The sequence below is a fragment of the Camponotus vicinus genome, unplaced genomic scaffold, assembly GCF_025532165.1.
Source record: "Camponotus vicinus isolate PSW18456_S1 unplaced genomic scaffold, iyCamVici1.0 SCAF_3, whole genome shotgun sequence".
Classification (NCBI taxonomy): domain Eukaryota; kingdom Metazoa; phylum Arthropoda; class Insecta; order Hymenoptera; family Formicidae; genus Camponotus; species Camponotus vicinus.
The window spans coordinates 3,436,119-3,455,426 of NW_028141967.1; the positions used below are offsets into that span (position 1 = coordinate 3,436,119).

Consider the following 19,308-nt stretch of genomic DNA (forward strand, 5'->3'; position numbering starts at 1 on the left):
TCATTATTTTGTACATAAAAGTATGAAGTAAGATAATCGAAAAATGAATATTTTACAAGATATTTTACGGTTTATGTAAAATTAAGAAATTATTTCAAGCCTCATAACTCAAAAAGTACTTAACGAAAAGGTACTTAATTATAGTGTTTTGGAAAGCTATCGAGATAAGCTACAAGAATATGCAATGACAAATAGTAGGTTCCATTTAAGAAATTGAAGGTGACCTTCATGTGACCTTCAAATAACTCTTCAAGGTCAAACCAATGATACCATCTTATGGCCCCCTCGAAACCAAACAACTTTTGTCTGAAACATTTTTCTCTAAAATGCTTTGTTTCCGAAATAATTGCGTGCGTTAATTAAAATGGCTCACCCTGTATATATAGATCATATCATATCATATATAGATATATAGATCCTTTCTTTATATATATATATATATATATATATATATATATATATATATAGATCATTCATTTGGATGGTGTTCAGGCACGTCCGCCAAAAATGGCTCAGTTTAACAATGGCAATATGTCTTACGAATTATTAATTAAATCTAACACTATTGTTTCGAATTTGGGAATATTCGATCCAATAAGTTTAGTGAATTCAGAACCTGAACCGGTTGAACTTTGTGAAGTTCTCAATACTACAAATCGAATTAGTGAGTATTTTTTCTTATATCTTTTTTATATATACTTCTAATTTTATACTTTTAATTTTTATCGTTTTCAATTTATTATTACATTTTTATAACAATTTAAAATATATAAAGTATGATATAACACATAAAATATTATTTAATAATATATAAATTATATATTTATTAACATATTTATAAACATACATATGTATAATTAATACTTATTTATTACAATAATATAGTTATCACAAGTTTTATTAATACATTCAAAGATTGTCAAATACTGTAGAATATATTTTTTTATAACGAATATTTTTTCATAATTAATATATCTTTAATAATTATTATATTATTATATTTTGCAATTGTAATTATTATATTTTAAATATTATTTTATGCAATATATTTATATATTAATATGAACAAAAAATATATTTAAAAAATTAAATGATCAAATGCTAACATTAATAGATTATAAAGAAGTGCGCACGGTTTTTATGTAAAATGGGGTCCCGGTCAAATTGGTTATATGGTGTTTGTATAAAGAAAAACTCTATAAAGAATAAAATACATTAACATATCTGATGATGGCCTGACGATGGAGGTCAATTTTGAAGATTTAAGCTATAACTTAAGAACTATTAATTATCTGGCCTATTACTATTGAAACTTTTGTTCAATAAGTCATAATTTACATCATCTTAAAATTTCAGCAAATTTAACCGGGATTAACTCCATTTTACATAAGAATCGTGCGAGATTCTTCGTATATATTTGTTTATACACATGTAAAACTATTTCTAGAAATTTATTATAATTTTAATAATATAATAAAATATAATTTTATGTTACTTTTTCTTATTAAATGTTTATTTTACAGTCTTAAGGGGATATGTAAAGACAAATTTTTTAACCACGCACAATAATAAATTAAATAAAATGATTGGCTGTGGCTCTATCACAGATGGAATATATAAACTCGAGGTACACATATTGAACTTTACGGACGATGATTATTCAACATATGATATACGGAAAGGCGATCATATAGAAATTATTGGTATAATGCAAAGTACAGGTAAAAAAAGTTTGTAATATATATATACAGTAATATAGTAATTTTTTAGAATCATGAAACTAATAATAAAAGTATTAATTCTTTAATTTTGGATTATACATCCAACATAAATTTTTAAATTTTATACTGTGTGTATATATATATATATATATGTATATATATATATATATATATATATATATATATATATATATATATATTTATGTATTGTATATATAGAGAGTGTTCCGAAATTCGCAAATTAAAATATCATTATAGCGAAAAGATTTTTGAAAACATAAATTTAAAAAATTGTTAAAACGTTCAATATGATTAATTTCTTCTATTAGCGAAGATGAAATTTTAAGATTAATTTTATTTTTGTATTTTTATATGTTATATTTTTATTTATTTAATATATACATTATTAATAATTTTATACATAACGTCTCTTTACAAATAAAACAATATTTCTCACATATACAGTTTATTAATATTATAATTAATAAAAATTGATATTTTCATAATTTTTTAGCTATGCCACCACATTTAGTAGTCAACAGCTTAAAAGATATAAAACAAATTGCTGGACATATGCCAATATTAGAACTTCTGAATAGTACATGTACACTTAAAAAGAGAAAAGTAGAAGATTCTAATGACACACAGGTACAATTATTGTGCAAATATTAAAAAATTATGTTTATATTCTTATTTTATAAATCTTATTATTAAATTTATCCAACTTATACAGGATTCACACTACGTCCGATATCCGACGTAAGATATCCAATATCCAATAAGAAAATTTGGTTTCTAGAGTCTCTGGCAGAGTCTCTAGAAATCAAATTTTCTTATTGAGTATCGGAGTCGTACGTCGGATATCGGATGGTATATGAATCCTATAATATTTATTAAAACAATTTGTCGTATTTCTTATACACATAACATAAAGTTTATTGAATGCAATTTATTTATTTTTTTAAATTGACAATTTAAAAAAAAATAAATAATTAATATAAAATTTTTTAAGATTTCTGGTTTCTCTTTAACATTATAATGAATTATGACGTCGTAAGCGAAAAATCATATAAATTTTAACTTATACACACGCGCACGCAAACAGACGCATACACACACATGTATATAATAAATTTATATTATTTCAACATGATACGAGAAAAGAGCGATTTAGAGCCATTCTTTTCTCGTATCGTGTTGTTTAATACATAAAAGAGCCTAATTCTTTATCAATTTATTAATTTGTTATATTATTTCTTTTTTGCAGGATGGAAGCAAGAGGCATTCAATTTAATTACGTTAAAAATTAATAAGATAAGAATTAATAAGAAAATGTTCAAATTTAAATTTTAATGTTTTTTATTTTATTATTGAATAAAATTTAATCTTAAATTAAAGAAAATGTATTTAAATATTGTGTACATATTGTCTTTTTATTTATCCCTCTCTTTCGCTTGTTCTTTTCCTCTTCATTAATTTTAAATAAAGTTTTTATTCTGCTTTCTCTCTCTCTTTTCCTCTTTTTGATTCCCACTTTATTTTTCTTGTTCTCTCGTCCTTTCCTTTCTATTCTTTTAACTTTAAATAAAAAAATAAGTAACATTATTATCTAATATTATCTTCTTCTCTCTTTTCCTTCAATCTATTTTTTTCTTCCTCTCTTTTGCTTATCTTCCTTTTCTTTAATTTTAAATGGAGCTTTCTTTCTTTCTTTCTTTACTTTCAATATTAACCTCTCGATACACACAAATCTGAGATGACAACCACTCATGAAATAAGCGCAACGATAAAACCAATTAGCATCGTGGAAAAACGACAACAATAAACTTCGAGATATTCGAGACATCGACTTTACATGTCTTTTAGGCAACCTGAAAAACAAACTTAATTCTAATATATCTAATTGTGTCTAAATCTTCGAAGACGCTACGAGTTATCAAGATTTTGATACGGTATGTAAAATAATTTTCTTCTTCATAATTTTTTCAATTTTATTCTATTCTATTGTGATGTATTTTTGTTTTTTTTTTTAATATAATAAGTTGTCAAACATAATTTTAGTATGTTTGTATATGGGGTTATGTATACGTATATACATAACTTTATGGTAAATGTTTACTTTACGTCACACAGTTTCAAAAATTTTTATTTTCACGTATGTTGTAGAGGATACATTCCTAAGTAATACACCGTTTGAATTTTGTGGCGCTCTCTCTTCGTTCCTGAGATATGCAATTTTGAAGTTTCATAATTTCATGTCATTTTTTCATTATATCCTATTTATGTGTTCACATTTTTTGTTTACATTTGCACAACACGGTTTGATATTATATTTTTGTTGTGTGTTTATATTTTTTTGTTTACGTTTGCTCGTTGTGACTTCCATGTCGCTAAGAATTTAATACAATTTAATACAATTAAAAAATATCACAAATGAATGTGTACACACACACACACACGCGCGCGCGCGCGCGTGCAAGAGGGGCCTTCGACCTCCCCTCCCGCAACCATCCCGCCGGTAGGCAAAGTGGACCTCGCTTTACAACTTACAGCATATATCCATTGTGATTGAACTCTTTGCAATGTGTCCCCTACCGGTGGGGGTGAGCCGAAGGCCCCCCCTTGCAGCCCCGCGTGCGTGTGTGTGTGTGTGTGTGTGTGTGTGTGTGTGTGTGTGCGCGCGCGCGCGCGCCTATATTTCTTCTTAAACATACATGATGTCGTAAAATTATATTCTATTCTTGAAACTTTTTTTGTTAATAACTATTTAATAAATAACAATAAGCAGCTAAAACCTTCTGAAAATTATTCAGAAAGATGACCTTGGGAAATGTAAACACAAAAATATAAACATATTTAGAAAATAACGAAAAGATAATACAAATAAGTATGAAACTTCAAAATTGTATATCTCAGGAACGAAGAGAGAGCGCCACAAAATTCAAACGGTGTATTACTTAGGAATGTGTCCTCTACAACATATTTGAAATTAAAAATTTTTCGAGCTATGTGACGTAAAGTAAACATTTACCAACTTTATCTGTATAAAGCTTTATTTGTATAAACTCTGCGTACAATCTAAAAAATATTAAATATTAAATATTAAATATTATTATTTTATTTCAAAATATTAAATATTAAATATTAAATATTAAATATTATTATTTTATTTCAAAACAAAGGAATGAAATGAACTTACGCACAATGTATTGAGAATTAGGAATAAGGAATTAAACTCATTTTTTGTTTGGAAATAAAATAATATTTAATATTTAATATTTTTCCTATTGTGCGCAGGGCCTAACTTTATGTGTTAATAATAATTTTAATAAACAATATAAGAAGAAATAGAAATCTTTTGAAAGGTCCTGAAATTACTAGATATGATCTTGAAAATATATGTAAAAGGTATTACTATTGTTCTTTTCTAAAATTTTTAGTTTTATATTTCAAAATCGCATATCTTCAACAATAAAAAAAGAGCTACTTAATTTAACACGTATTATACGGAGTGTATCAGAGTGAGCGTATCAAGAGTTTTTTTTTAGAAAACTACGCATTTTTGTGAATAATGTTTCAAACAAAAGTTGTATGACTTCAAGAGGGACATAAGATAGTGGCAAAGATTTGACTTTGGATAGTTGTTCAAAGATCATATGAAGGTCATCTTCAAATGGAACCTACTATTTTTTATTGCATATTCTTGTAGCTTATCTCAAGAGCTTTCTAAAACACTATAATAAAATACTTTTCTCTTAAGTACTTTTAAAAAAAAGTGTATAATTTGCGACATATTTTTTGTTAAATTAATTATGTGTTTTCTTTACACCAATTGATTGATCTCATTATTCGATGTATAAAAGAATTAAGATAAGATTACCGAAAACTGAATATTACAAGATATTTTACATTTTACATTTTATGTCAAAAAAAAGATAACTTTAAACCTCATAATTCAAAAAGTATTTAAGAAAAAAGTACTTTATTATAGTGTTTTGGAAAGTTTTCGAGATAAGCTACAAAAATATGCAATCAAAAATAGTAGGTTCTATTTAAGAAATTAAAAGTAATTCTTAACGGCTATCAAAAGTCAAATTTTTGGCATTATCTTATGTTCCCTTTGAAACTATACTTTTGTTTAAAACATTTTTCAAAATGCGTAGTTACTTTCAAAAATTGCTGATACACTAGCTCTGATACATTTTGTATAATATTTCATATTCTACAATATACATCAAAAGCAAAATATAAGTTAATGTTAATAATTTTAATAATACTTAATATATCATATTAATATATTTCAATAATAATTTGTATATAAAAATTACATTATTAATTAAAAACATATATGATTTTATTTCGTTTCAGGAATACAGTTATAAAATCGTTTGGTTAAACATCTCAAAATTAAAACATATTTTGTTGAAAATCTAGGTAAGCAATATAAGAATAGTATAATAGTTTAAAAATTTAACAAATTAATTTAATATGTTTTTAATATTATTATAAAATATTTTATTTAATTTATTATAATAAAATAAATATTATTTTAAGTTTATTTTATCTTTATTAGAGTTATTATGTTTATTTAATGTGATGTGTATTTATTTAAAATTATTATAGAATAAATATAAAATAAAAATAAATATAGAAATATATATAGGAGTATAATCTATAAATATAAAATAAATATAAATATAAATCTATAAATATAAATTCTTTATTTCATATATTAATGTTAATATTTATTATTATTATATGTTTTAGGAAGAGAGAGACATAACGAGCTGATTTCAAAGGTCTTCACAATTAATGTATAATAATTGTAATTAATGAGCGTTTAAATAATATTAAGTATTTATTATATTATAAAGTATTATATGGCATTATAGTTATTATATATAGTTTGATTTATATTATATATATTATAGTTTCATACATTGTTTCATATATTAATTATTCATACATTATATTATAAAGTTAAAAATTACATTATATACATTATATATATATTACGTATCATTTGTGTTTTACTTTTATCTTTTATTATTTATTGCATTATATTATTATATTATAATTTTATATATGTATTATATTAAAATTGAAAAAATAATTTGATGTTAATAATAATAATGATAATGTTAATGATGATTATGATATTGATATAATAAAGATGATAATGATAATAATGATGATAATGATGATAATGATGATAATGATGATAATGATGATAATGATGATGATGATGATGATAATAATGATGATGATGATGATAAAAATGATGACATTGATTATAATAATAATAATATAACAACTTATTATTTGTCATTGTTAATATTATATATAAAAGTAAAATATTCATTAAAATTATTATAATTATTATAATTTATATTAATATATTAAAATAATTATTATAAATATTAGTAAAACAATTGTACATTAAATAATAATTATTATTAATTTAATTAAATAATGTTTTATATAAATATTTACATTTTTGTTAATCACATGTATACACACACACATATACATATTTATGTGTGAAAATATAATATATATATATATATATATATTTATATTTATATGTGTATGTATATTTTAAATATTAAATATTGATTAAGAATATTAAATATTAATTATTAAAATTATTAAAAAATTTAAATATTAAATAATAAATAGTAAACACTAAATATTAAATATTAATTAGTAATCATTGATCTCAAAATTTGTTTTTTCGAAATGCCAAAACGTAAAGCAAAGCGCAGTGTGGAAGAAGAAGAACAATTTCGACAACAACGTCTCGAAAGAAATGCAGAGAATCAACGTCGTCGTCGTCAAAATGCGAAAACAATAATTACTAATATTGTTTCATCAAAAATAATTGATCAAAGAAATCATGGTATTTGTATCACTGGCAATATACATGATAAACGTATAATAGAATTAAATAATGAAATAGTTGGAGAAAATTCTACAAATATTATTCCATTATATCAACAACGTGCAAAATATCAATCCTCTTATCGATCACAAAAAGAAAAACAACCTCGTTTAAATATTAATAATACAACGTTAATTGGCGACATAGTTGAATACTATATTGGTTCTATGGATGTAAATTGTATTCATTGTAACGCCAAACATTTTGCAGCTGAAAAAATATCAAATAATGGAAATTCTTTTCATGATTGTTGTAATCACGGTGCAGTACATTTGCAATTAATGCCTAAATTTCCTCAATTTCTTCGTACTTTATTCGATGGAAGTCATGAAAAATCTAATAAATTTTTTAAACATATTCGTAGTTATAATAGTTCATTTTCGTTTGCATCATTTAATGCTAATTTAGTTAATTTTCAAAATAGGCGATCAGGTCCGTATTGTTTCAAAATACAAGGACAAATTTATTATCAAATAAATACAGCATTATATGCTGTTCAAAATGAAAATCCAACTTATGGTCAACTTTTTATTATAGATCCTAATGAAGCAATAAATTATCGTCTTATTGAAAATTCAGATTTAGATTTTGAAATTATACAAAATCTTGAACATATAATGCGGGAATTGAATATATTTGCTCAATCTTATCAAATGATGGGTGAAGAATTAGAAAATCAACGACAATTAGAAATAGAATCTGGAGAAATATTACCAGAATTACAATTATCATTTACATTAAAACCAGGTATGGATCGACGTCGATATAATGCTCAAAGAATTAATGAAGTTGCTGCTCTTTTTCGTACAACTGCTAATGGAGAAATTCCAGAATCATATGTAACAATATGTAATAGCAATACTAAAACTTTACAAAATGTTAGTACCATGGATCCAAATGTTGAACCATGGATATATCCATTATTTTATCCATATGGAACTCAAGGATGGCATTGTAATTTAACAAAATTAAATAGTAATAAATGAATAACTAGAGGCCAGTATATTAAATATCGCATGGCTATTCGTGATGAATTTAACGTCTTTTTATTAGGTCGTCGTTTATTTCAACAGTGGCTTGTAGACAATTATGTGAAAATTGAAAAGGACAAAATAAAGTATTGTAAAGATCATCAAAAACAACTACGTACTGAAACATATCAAGGTTTAAGAGATTACATGCAAACTACGGCAAATAATTTAAATGGACGAATTGGAAAGATGGTTATACTTCCATCCACATTTGTTGGATCACCTCGTAATATGTTACAAAATTACCAAGATGCAATGGCAATTGTTAGTAAATTTGGCAAACCAGATCTTTTCATTACAATGACTTGTAATCCAAAATGGCGCGAAATTGAAGAAAATCTTTTGCCTGGACAACAAGCTTCTGATAGACCTGACATTTGTGCACGTGTTTTTAATCTTAAAAAAGATTATTTAATTAATTTGATTGTTAAGCAAAAGTTTTTTGGGGAAACAGTAGCTTTTGTATATGTTATTGAATTTCAAAAGCGCGGTTTGCCACATGTTCACATGTTAGTTACTTTAAAATACAATTTCAAAATTACAACTCCACAAATCGTTGACAAGTATATCTCTGCTGAAATTCCTGATCCTTGTGAAAATCAAGCTTTACATGACATAGTTATGAAACATATGATTCATGGACCTTGTGGTGATTGGTGTTTGGTAGATGGAAAATGTTCAAAAAATTACCCTAAACCGTATCATGAAGAGACCAGAATGGATGAAGATGCTTATCCTTATTATCGTCGACGAAATAATGGCAAAAGTTTTGAACGTCCTGGTGGATATATAATTGATAATCGTTATGTAGTTCCATATTGTCCTATTTTATCAATTATATTTAATTGTCATATTAATGTTGAAATTGTTTCAAGTATCAAATCAGTTAAATATCTGTATAAATATATTTATAAAGGACATGATGCTGCTGCTATTACAATTGAACCAATAACAGAAAATATAATTATAGATCATGATGAAATACGCAATTTTATAGAAGCTCGTTATGTTGGACCTGTAGAAGCGAGCTGGCGTATTCTTGAGAAAAAATTACAAGATAAAAGCCATACTATCGTACGTTTACCTGTCCATCTTCCTAATCAACAAAATGTTATAATTGAAAATGAAACAAATGAAGAAGCTACAACTTCTGCTTTAAATCAAGTTACTATGTTAATAGATTATTTTGCATTAAATTCTCGCGATGAAGAAGCAAAACAATATTTGTATATAGAAATTCCACGTTATTATACATTTAAAAAAGAAAAAATTAATGGTAAAAATATATCCCATTGGAGTAGACGCAAGAGTCATTATAATTGCATAGGACGAATGTATTCCGTTAGTCCAACACAAACTGAATTATATCATTTACGATTATTACTACTGACAATAAAGGGAGCTACGAGTTTTGATAAGCTAAAAACTGTAAATGGAGAAGTTTGTCAAACATTTTCAGCGGCATGTCTAGCTTTAGGTTTGATTGAAGATGATGATGAATGGAAGCGAGCTATGAACGAAGCTGTTGGATGGATGATGCCAAGACAACTTCGTAGATTATTTGTACGTATATTATTACATTGTCAACCATTGCATCCTGAAGAGCTTTGGGAAAATTTTAAAGTAACAATGTCGGAAGATTATGTACGACATTTTGGAATATTACAAGGACAAAATAAAGCTTATGCACAAATCAATGCTATGCTGCGTGCTGAAGGCAAAAGTTTTGCTGATTTTCCACAAATGGAACAATTACAAGATAATGATAAAGAGAATGATTATGTATCACTTGAAGAAACTATGGAAATTGGGGTGTTAGACAATATGAACAATTAAATGACAAACAGAAAGAAATAGTAGATCTTATATTAAATAGATTAGACAATAATAATCATAATAGTAATTGTTTTTATATCGATGGCCCAGGTGGTTCAGGTAAAACGTTTACATATACAACTATTTATCACTTAGCTAAAATTCGTAATAAACATGTATGTACAATGGCTTTTACGGGCATTGCAGCGACATTGTTGCCAGCAGGAAGAACGGTTCATAAGATATTTGGATTGCCAGTTCCATTATTTGCTGATTCATCATCTAGCATTAAAATTCAATCAAAGGAAGCTCAATATTTGAAAAAAATCGATATTTTTATTTGGGATGAAGCGCCAATGGCACCACGACATGCTCTAGAGATTATAGATCGAACATTGCGTGATATCATGAATAATAATTTACCTTTTGGTGGAAAAATTATCGTATTAGGTGGTGATTTTAGGCAACTTCTTCCTATTAAAATACATGGTACCCGATGTGAAATCGTGAATCTTTCAATCAAGTTTAGTTCTAATTGGAAACATTTTATAAGTTTCTCTTTAACGGAAAACATGAGAGTTTTCCCAGAGGAAACTGAATTTGCAAAGTTTCTGTTGGATTTGGGAGATAGCATATTAAATGATTCTAATGATAATATACAACTTCCAGATTATTGTATTGCACCCATTAATGCTGATGTTGTAGAAGATATATATGGTGATTTAATACGAAATAAAGAATTTAATAAAATGTCTAAGTGTGCAATACTTTCAGCAAGAAATGCTGACGTCGACGAAATTAATAAACGAGTTGTTGAATTATTAGATATATCTGAAGAACGAATTTATACAAGTATAGATAGTACTGAAAATTGTGGTGATAATGGTAATATTGATGAAGTTTTACTCTCAGAATATTTAAATACTTTATCTCCATCATCTCTTCCTCCTCATGAATTACGTTTGAGACTGAATTGTATCATTATGTTGATTAGAAATCTCAATATCAATGAAGGTCTTTGCAATGGTACTAGATTAATGATTATTGAACTTTCTGATCATTTATTAAAATGTAAAATCTTAACGGGTGATAAAGTAGGAGATATCGTTTTTTTGAATCGTATAACACTATATTGTGAAAATATATATCCTTTCATTTTTAAAAGAAGACAGTTTCCAATAAAATTAGCTTTTGCTATGACAATTAATAAGTCACAGGGACAAACATTTGACAGAGTAGGAATAGATCTTCGCAAAGATATTTTCAATCATGGGCAACTTTATATTGCTTTTTCACGCGTTCGTACTTGGCAAGCATTAAAAATTTACCTTGGCGATCAACGAGATAATAAAAAAGTTAAAAACTATGTATATAAAGAAATATATACTTGATTTTCCTCTTTTTAAATTTTTATATGAGGATAATTTTTAGCAATTATATGTGGGTATGAATTTGTGTTGCGATATAACGTGTGTATAAAGCTTATGTACTTGATCTTGATATAGATGTATCAAAATTTTTTTGTGTTTTGTAGTGATTGCAATTATATTGATTTATTTTGTGACGTATGTAATTTTATATAATATAATATTAGGTAATAATATTTAACTATTATATAACATATATTAAACGCTTTATTTAAAATTAAGGAAGAATAAGCAAAAGATCAAGAGAGCGCAGAAAAAGAGAGTGAAGAGCCAGAGAAAAGAAAGAAAAAAAAGAAATAGAGAGAAAAGAAAGAAAGAAAAATAAATTATATATAAAAAATAAAAAAGTAAATTATATATATAAAAGTTATATTAAATATCTTTATTATATATAATAATGTTTAAAATTATTAAATGTTATTAATTAATTTATAATTTTGTATTATTTTTTATATAATGCTTAAATTACTTATTAAAAATTCATTAATTATATTTTGTAATTAATTAATTAATAATAAAAAAATTATTATAATAAAATTAATAAATTCATAAATAATAATGATAATGATGGTAACACGATAATAATTAAAAAAAAATTTTAATTTAAAAAAAATTTTAAATTTAAAATTTATATATATATTATAATAATTTAAAATTTAAATTAATATTTAAATTTAAAAAATTCAAAAAATGACATTTAAAAAAAAAATTTTTTTGATTGTATATGGATAATTTGTATAAAACAGATTAATTATCACTATGCAAATTTTATTTTAAACTGTCGCAAGTATTTAAAAAAAGTGTTTAAATTTGATTTGCATATTTTAAATTTGTAAACTATTAAAAAACTATTAAATATTTTACACATTAATATTACATATTTGTTCTTTTTAATTTGGAAAAATAACATTTAAAAAATTAGTTTAGAAAAAATGAAATAATGAGAGAGAGAGAGAGAAAGAGAGAGAGATGGAGGGAGAGAGAAAGAGAGGAAGAGAGATAAAAAGGAAGAAAAAGGGAGAAATAAGAAAGAGTAAGATTGTGAGAAAGAGAGAGAAAGAATAAAATAATAAGAAAGAGGAAAATTAAAAGGGAAAGAGAGAGTTAAATTATTAAAAAAGGGAAAGGAAGAAAGATGAGAAAGAGAGATATATAGTTGTTCAATTTTATTATTAAAGTTATTTAATATTATTAAATTGAATTATAACATTAAGTATATATTGGAATATATATTATATTTCTCGAATATTTAAATATTTGAATATTTTATTTTTTCCATGTAATAGCTCAATAGCGCGCGCGAAGCGCGCGCCTGTGTTGTTCTAGTATTTTAAAAACACTTATTTAATCTAATTAATTTTTAAATAGATATCATACGATGTATGGATATCACACACATTCATGATAATAATAATATTAATATGTTAAATGTTTATTATGTTTACCGCATTCTTCAATCGAACACATGATCGCGTTCGATAGCGCCAGTAGTACATTAACCTACCGCAACCTACCATGACAAAAAACTGCTTGCAGTCGCCGAATAATTATCGTCGCATTGTCGTGTCGTCGCGTCGTGTAGTAACGTGTCCACGCGTGTTTCTTTCATCGAGTGATTTTTAATCGCCAATAGTTATTATTCGACAGTGATTAATAGTGATTAGTGATAGAGTCATTAGCAAATTTCTCGTCTCATCGAGTGAGTAAATAAATGTGATTACGTTAAAGTTTATAAAAGAATACAGTTCATGAAAGAAGAAAAACTTTCAGTTAATAACACAGCCACACAAAAAAAAAAAATTTCGGGTTCGGGGGTCAGACCATGTTTACTATATGTTTTTGGGGTCGCTGAATCCGAATCTGGGGTCAGAATAACCCCATCGGGCCAGGGTTTCCCATAACCTCAAAAAACCCCTTTTTTGAGCCATATAACGATAAACCCTTTACATATCAAACGAAACCTGTTCATCTCTGGCATTCTGTATTAATACATTTCGTCGCGGATGTTCAGAATAGTTTTTACCAGCGGAATCAAATGTTATAAACCCATAAAACCATTAAACAACGATAGAACCGTCGGCATTAGCGTTACTCGATGTACACCGCGGGAAGGTTGCACGATCGGATTTTGTACATCATATGCCCTATCTTATAAGACCTTGTATGAAATGACTAGAATAAAAAACGAATGACTAGAATAAAAAACGAAAGACTAGAATAGAAAACGAATAACTACAATGCATAAATATAAAATATATCAAAAAGACTAATAAGTATCTAAATATCTGGGTAAAAAATGTAAAAATTGAATATAAAGTATATCACTCTTTTTTGCTACTGTAGCGGGTTCTTTTTTCATCAAACGATCTACGTAATGCTTTTCGCTTTCGATCACTGTTTGGTGTATCTCGTTTCATAGTCCAACAGAAGTCTGCCATCATATTAACATCCCACCGTCCCTGATAACGAGTTTCCATAACTCTTATATCTTGGTGAAAGCGTTCTCCCTGCTCTTCACTAAAATCTCCAAGATTCTCTGGGAATTTATCAAGATGTGGATCCAAAAATTTGCATTAATACAAATTGCCTGAGATGAACTGTTTTCGTTTGATTTGGGGGCAATGGGGTTATGGGGCTATGGGGTTATGGGGTTATGGTGTTATGGGGTTATATGATTATGGAGTTATGGTTTCGAGGTATCATGGGGTTATTGTGATGATTATTGTACTGATGTGACGGGTTTATCGTTATATGGCTCAAAAAAGGGGTTTTTTGAGGTTATGGGAAACCCTGGCCCGATGGGGTTATTCTGACCCCAGATTCGGATTCAGCGACCCCAAAAACATATAGTAAACATGGTCTGACCCCCGAACCCGAAAATTTTTTTTTTTGTGTGGCTGTGTAATTTAGTGTGGATTTCTTGTCTTTTGCAACGTGATATCTACGTTAAATTTGAGAACGTACGATCTATCGGAAAATTCATTTCTCCTTCAAGCAATTACAGCAATACATCAAAAGTCATCGAACAAGGTAATAATAACTATTTTTTGACGTTATGTGAAAACAGATCTCGGGAAGTCAGAGGGACAGTGTGTCAAAGGAAATTCGTGAAAAGAGAGGGGTTTTTAGTGGGTAGGGAGTACCGAGTTGGTAATTCGACTTGGTACTCGAGTCCCACATAACTCACCAGACCGACCGGTGAGTATGCATAAAATGCATTTTCCCCTCGTAAAAAAAAAAAAAAAAAAACCACGGGTAAGTAAGCGAATGAGAGAGAGAGAGAGAGTGAGAGAGAATGTATGTATTCGCATGTATGTCCGTGCATAGTATAGCGACCAGCTGATCGCCGAAGGCGCCCCGCGTGAGCGCCCGCGTCTGACGGTGAATCACGCCACCCTTGCCTGCCTCTTGTATTCGACCCGTCATACGTTAACTACTTCCTTTAATAATTCAAAAACTATGCTTTGCACGAAATTTTGACAAAGTAAAAATCGTCTTAGAATTCGGTCAAGATTATGTGTTTGCAAAAACATAAAGTTATTCAGAATCACCCTGTATATATATATATATATGATATTTTTACCCAGGAAAAAAGTTTACCTATACATCTAATTATATAAAATGATATATAAAATATACTTATATATATATAAATATATTTTATATATCATTTTATATAATTAGATGTATATGTAAACTTTTTTCCTGGGTAAGAATATCATTATTCTTCCCAGCAAACACCAAGTAACAGTTATATAACTATTATATGTTAAATACCAATTATATTGTTGAGTGGGAAATTATAACTAACAATTATATGACTGTTACTTGGTGTTTGCTGGGTTTATATTTAAAAAGATAATACTTATATCTCTCGTAAAACATATATTAATCATACTAAGGAATTTACAATATATATATGCGGTTTACTTATAAATATGAACATTAAAATTGACAATTAATATTCTATGTGCAATTTACTTACATAAATCATTTATATTATAACATGTTCGCAAGTTTCTTGCATTTGATGTTATAATAAAAAATAATCGAAAAGTCATCTATTCTTAAAATTATCTTACCTATCTTTAAGAATGCAGTTCTTATTTTTGATTTAAATATATGTTATTTTCATATAAATCGTTTTAAATTTTGACAGATATCTATGAAATGCCTCCTCGAATAGGAAAAATAAACAATATAGAAAAATTTGATGCAGAATTTTTTAATATATCGGTCGTAGAAGGTCATACGCTCGATCCTGGAATTAGAATGTGGCTCGAAAACACCTATGCAGCAATTATTGACGCAGGTGTCAATCCCGCAGAACTGCAGGGAACAAGGACGGGAGTTGTCACAGCAGTGACAGTTTGCGATTCATATTGCGATGTAGTATACGAAAAGCCTCATGTATGTTAATAATTTTACTATTTCAGACTCATATATGTCAACAATTTAACTTAATTCGATTCAAAATCGATAAGAAAAACATGCATATATGAACGTATTAATATATATATGCAAGGATATTGTAAAAAAAATATTTTTAATATAAAAACTGTATCGTAATTAGGTTGCTGGATTACCCATACTTGGTTACAATAAAAATATGTTCGCAAATAAAATTTCTTACTGGCTCAACGTTACTGGACCATCATATAACATTGATACCGCATGTAGCTCGAGCCATTTCGCTATGGTAGAAGCTTACAATTTGATTCGATCTGGAATTTGCGACGCGGCTATTGTCGCTAGTTCCAATTTGTGCATTCATCCTTCTGTGACTCAACAGTTTTATTCCCTGGGTATGTGAAAAATAATATTATTATGTTCTCAAAGATGTATTCGAGATTGTTAAATGGTATAACTTATTTAATGATGCATTATTTAATTAACACAACATTTGATCTAATAGTTTCTCTTTTCAAAATATACCAATATATCTGATTCGCTTATTTTATATATTTATCGAAGTTTCCAAATATTTGATATATTAATTAAGAAACCGGAAATAAAAAAGTAAATTATATTTTTTATATTCAATCGAAATAAATTATTGATATTATTTTAGGAGTTTTATCTAGCGATGGCTATTGTAAACCTTATGATGAAAAAGGTGCCGGTTACATGCGTAGTGATGCGGCTGCAGCAATATACTTGCAAAAAGCAAAGGATGCAAGAAGAATCTATGCGACTTTTATTTATGGTAAAACCAACTGCGATGGTTTCAAAGAAGAAGGAATTACTTTTCCATCATTAGATAAACAAAAAATATTAATGAAAGAATTTTACAAAGAATGTAACGTTTCGCCTCTTGAGCTATCTTATCTAGAAGCTCATGCAACTGGCACTGTAGCCGCCGATCCCGTGGAGCTTCAGGCAATCGACGAAGCTTTATGCATCAAAAGAGATTTTCCTCTATTAATAGGTTCAGTAAAATCAAATATTGGACATTCTGAAGCCGCCAGCGGTTATTGTCAAATTGCAAAGGTAAGATTTACAACAAAGATTTACAAAATGGTGTTAATACATCTATGTTATCTAGTGCTGTATATAAACTTATGTATTTTTTTTATTTATCGGTCATTTTTTATTATTTATTATAATTATTATTTATTAATTAATTCTTATTTATTAATTATTTATTATAATTATTAATTATTAATTATTTATTATAATTATTATTTATTATAATTGAAGAAATAAGATATTTTTATCTATATGCATTATAATGTAATCTAATGTATATATAAACTTATATATTTTTTATTTATCTGTCATTTTTTATTATTTATTATAATTATGATTTATTACAATTATAAAACTAAGATATTATTATCTATGTGCATAATAACAAATATATTTATCTTGTAAAGGTTTTAATTGCGATGGAAACTGGTCTAATCCCTCCTACTATACATTTTAAACATCCACGAAAGAATATGACTGCTATCATTGAAGGAAGAGTAAAAATAGTCACTGAACCGACAGAATGGAAAGGTGGTTACGTCGGCATTAATTCCTTCGGATTTGGTGGTGCTAATGGCCATTTATTATTGAAATCAAATTCGAAAATTAAAGTCAATGAAACAAATAATAATTTACCTAAGCTTGTAGTTACAATATATCTGGACGTACCGAAGAAGCAGTTAAAATCATGTTAGATGACGTAAGTATATATTACTATTAAATAATTTAACGCGAAGAATAAAAATTATATTAATATAAAATGAAAAATAAAAATGATTTAAAAGATTGTTTATATAAAGAATTTAAAAAAATCATTGTTATAATAATTAAATTATATTTAATTAAAGTAAATTAGTCGCGTATTGAAATACTAATTTTAATAATGAGATCTAGACATAAAAGTTATAGAGACAGATTCAAATTAGTTTTAGTCAATAAAAACGAAAAAAAGAGTAGAATATTATATGAACAGGTCTAAGACATATTAAAATCGATTGTTTTCGAAACGCATCTTATGTTAATATACCTACTTGAATAAAGTGACTAAATAATATCCAACATGGCAACGAAATAAATTATAGAATATTTTAAAAGCACTCAGATTTTTCAAGATCAAATACATATATAAAACATTTGCTTATCTAACAATAAATTTCTAATTATAATTAACTTTAAAGAAGAATAATCTATTAAAATGTTATAAGATAATTATACTTTTACAATTATATTAAAGATATATTATAATTAATATATCATTTTAGGTACAGAGTCGGTCAGTAGATGTAGAATATATATCTCTCCTGCATCGTATTTATAGCGGCAATATAAAAGATGACCCTACAGAGGATACATAATTGCTGGATCCAAAATAAATGATAATGCAATAATTAAAAGGAGATGTAATTTATATACGAAAAGACCGATTTGCTTCATATTTTCTGGAATTGGATGTCAGTGTTTTAATATGGGCAAGTAAATCAAATATATTATAATGTAATAATTATTATTAAGATGTTTCTTTGCAATTAACGTTTAAAGATTTTTAAATTATACATATATATTCTTATATACAATAAAATTAACAATTATAATATTTTCATTTGTAAATTTTTATTAAATAATTGCTTAAGTAGATTTAGATGTAAAAAGTCTATCCTTCGATACGAATTAAACTAAAATATAATAATGATACTATAGAAAGCGTGTGCAAAACAAAGATAAGCGATTTCTAGAGATTATGTATGTTTTTTCATTTATGTATGTTTAGATTAATTATGTAAAAATATTACATAATTTAAAATAATTTATCGACAACGTATGTAATATAATTATATCCTTTATATATTGATACATATATATAGGTCGAGCTTTAATAGAATTTCCAGTGTTCGCTAAAGCAATCC

General features: G+C 26.5%; 2 protein-coding genes, 1 long non-coding RNA gene and 1 pseudogene across 3 annotated transcripts; all 4 read left to right on the top strand.

Annotated features, from left to right (window-relative positions):
- The first annotated feature begins 3,604 nt into the window (after positions 1–3,604).
- On the top strand, positions 3,605–6,560 carry LOC145968376 (uncharacterized). The gene is made up of 3 exons (XR_014437727.1): positions 3,605–3,673; positions 6,090–6,155; positions 6,489–6,560. It is a non-coding gene; the product is annotated as an uncharacterized LOC145968376 (long non-coding RNA).
- Positions 6,561–8,279: 1,719 nt separating this feature from the next.
- LOC145968306 (uncharacterized) lies at positions 8,280–10,529 on the top strand. The gene is made up of 4 exons (XM_083093687.1): positions 8,280–8,616; positions 8,716–9,474; positions 9,610–9,919; positions 10,040–10,529. Exons 1-4 carry the CDS (start codon positions 8,280–8,282, stop codon positions 10,527–10,529), a joined length of 1,896 nt encoding a protein of 631 aa, XP_082949813.1.
- A 315-nt stretch (positions 10,530–10,844) lies between these two features.
- Positions 10,845–13,836, top strand: LOC145968307 (uncharacterized; the record flags this gene model as incomplete). The annotated part of the gene is made up of 3 exons (XM_083093688.1): positions 10,845–10,869; positions 10,953–11,534; positions 13,706–13,836. Coding segments are annotated over 3 exons (738 nt in total), but the record flags the coding sequence as incomplete, so codon positions are not given.
- Positions 13,837–14,943: 1,107 nt separating this feature from the next.
- On the top strand, positions 14,944–18,881 carry LOC145968308 (fatty acid synthase-like; annotated as a pseudogene).
- The last annotated feature ends 427 nt before the right edge of the window (positions 18,882–19,308 follow it).